Source organism: Phalaenopsis equestris, unplaced genomic scaffold (genome assembly GCF_001263595.1).
Source record: "Phalaenopsis equestris unplaced genomic scaffold, ASM126359v1 Scaffold186689, whole genome shotgun sequence".
Taxonomy (NCBI): domain Eukaryota; kingdom Viridiplantae; phylum Streptophyta; class Magnoliopsida; order Asparagales; family Orchidaceae; genus Phalaenopsis; species Phalaenopsis equestris.
Window position 1 is genome coordinate 1 of NW_018206638.1, and position 681 is coordinate 681.

General features: G+C 43.0%; 1 protein-coding gene across 1 annotated transcript; it reads right to left on the minus strand.

The window, feature by feature from the left end:
• Positions 1 to 51: 51 nt before the first annotated feature.
• LOC110034414 lies at positions 52 to 674 on the minus strand. Its single transcript, XM_020738680.1, has 2 exons — positions 520 to 674; positions 52 to 413 (listed from the first exon to the last, which is right to left on the minus strand). Exons 1-2 carry the CDS (start codon positions 619 to 621, stop codon positions 111 to 113), a joined length of 405 nt encoding a protein of 134 aa, XP_020594339.1. The 5' UTR covers positions 622 to 674; the 3' UTR covers positions 52 to 110.
• Between the last annotated feature and the right edge of the window lie 7 nt (positions 675 to 681).

A 681-nucleotide genomic window follows, 5' to 3' on the forward strand; every position in this document is an offset into this window, starting at 1 on the left:
AAAAAAAACTACTACAAGAAGTGATAAATGTTATTAAACAAGCAACGTTATGTGTAAACTAGAATCCGACCAATTCCTCAGAACCCCTCTTCAATGCTCTTTAAAGAAAACTACTTAAATTCAAAAACCATTAAACCATTCCCAACCAAAGAAAACAAAAACTTAATATGGTCCATTTGCATCCCCATGCTCTCACTTGAAGAATTCTTGAGGAATAAACATGAAAAGGAAACAAACATTGTAAACGGAAGGGAAAAATGAAGAAAGATAAGGAAACTATGGTTTCTACGGCGACAGACCCAAATTACGGAGATGCCACGGTGCCTCGCAACAGAGACGGCGTGGATGACTTCCGGAACGATGGCCTGACCACCGGCGACATGCATCGGACCACCCGGTAAAATGAAATCGTTCTGGGGAGAGAATAGAACAGATTAAACAAAACCTAATCGAAAGCCGAGGAATAGAGATGCGTGTGAGATTAAGAAGATTGGGATGGCAAAGTGATGTTAATCAGACCTGCATGTCAATGACTAGCATCGCCGTCTCGTTCCACTTCCCGGCCTCCCGCGCCGCCATGAGGCCGTCAACAGCTTCCCCTGGCGCAAAGTTGTCATCCATGATCTCCCTGAACAAAAAAATATTAGGTGGGGAAGAACTATGTCCGACGAAAAATTATTC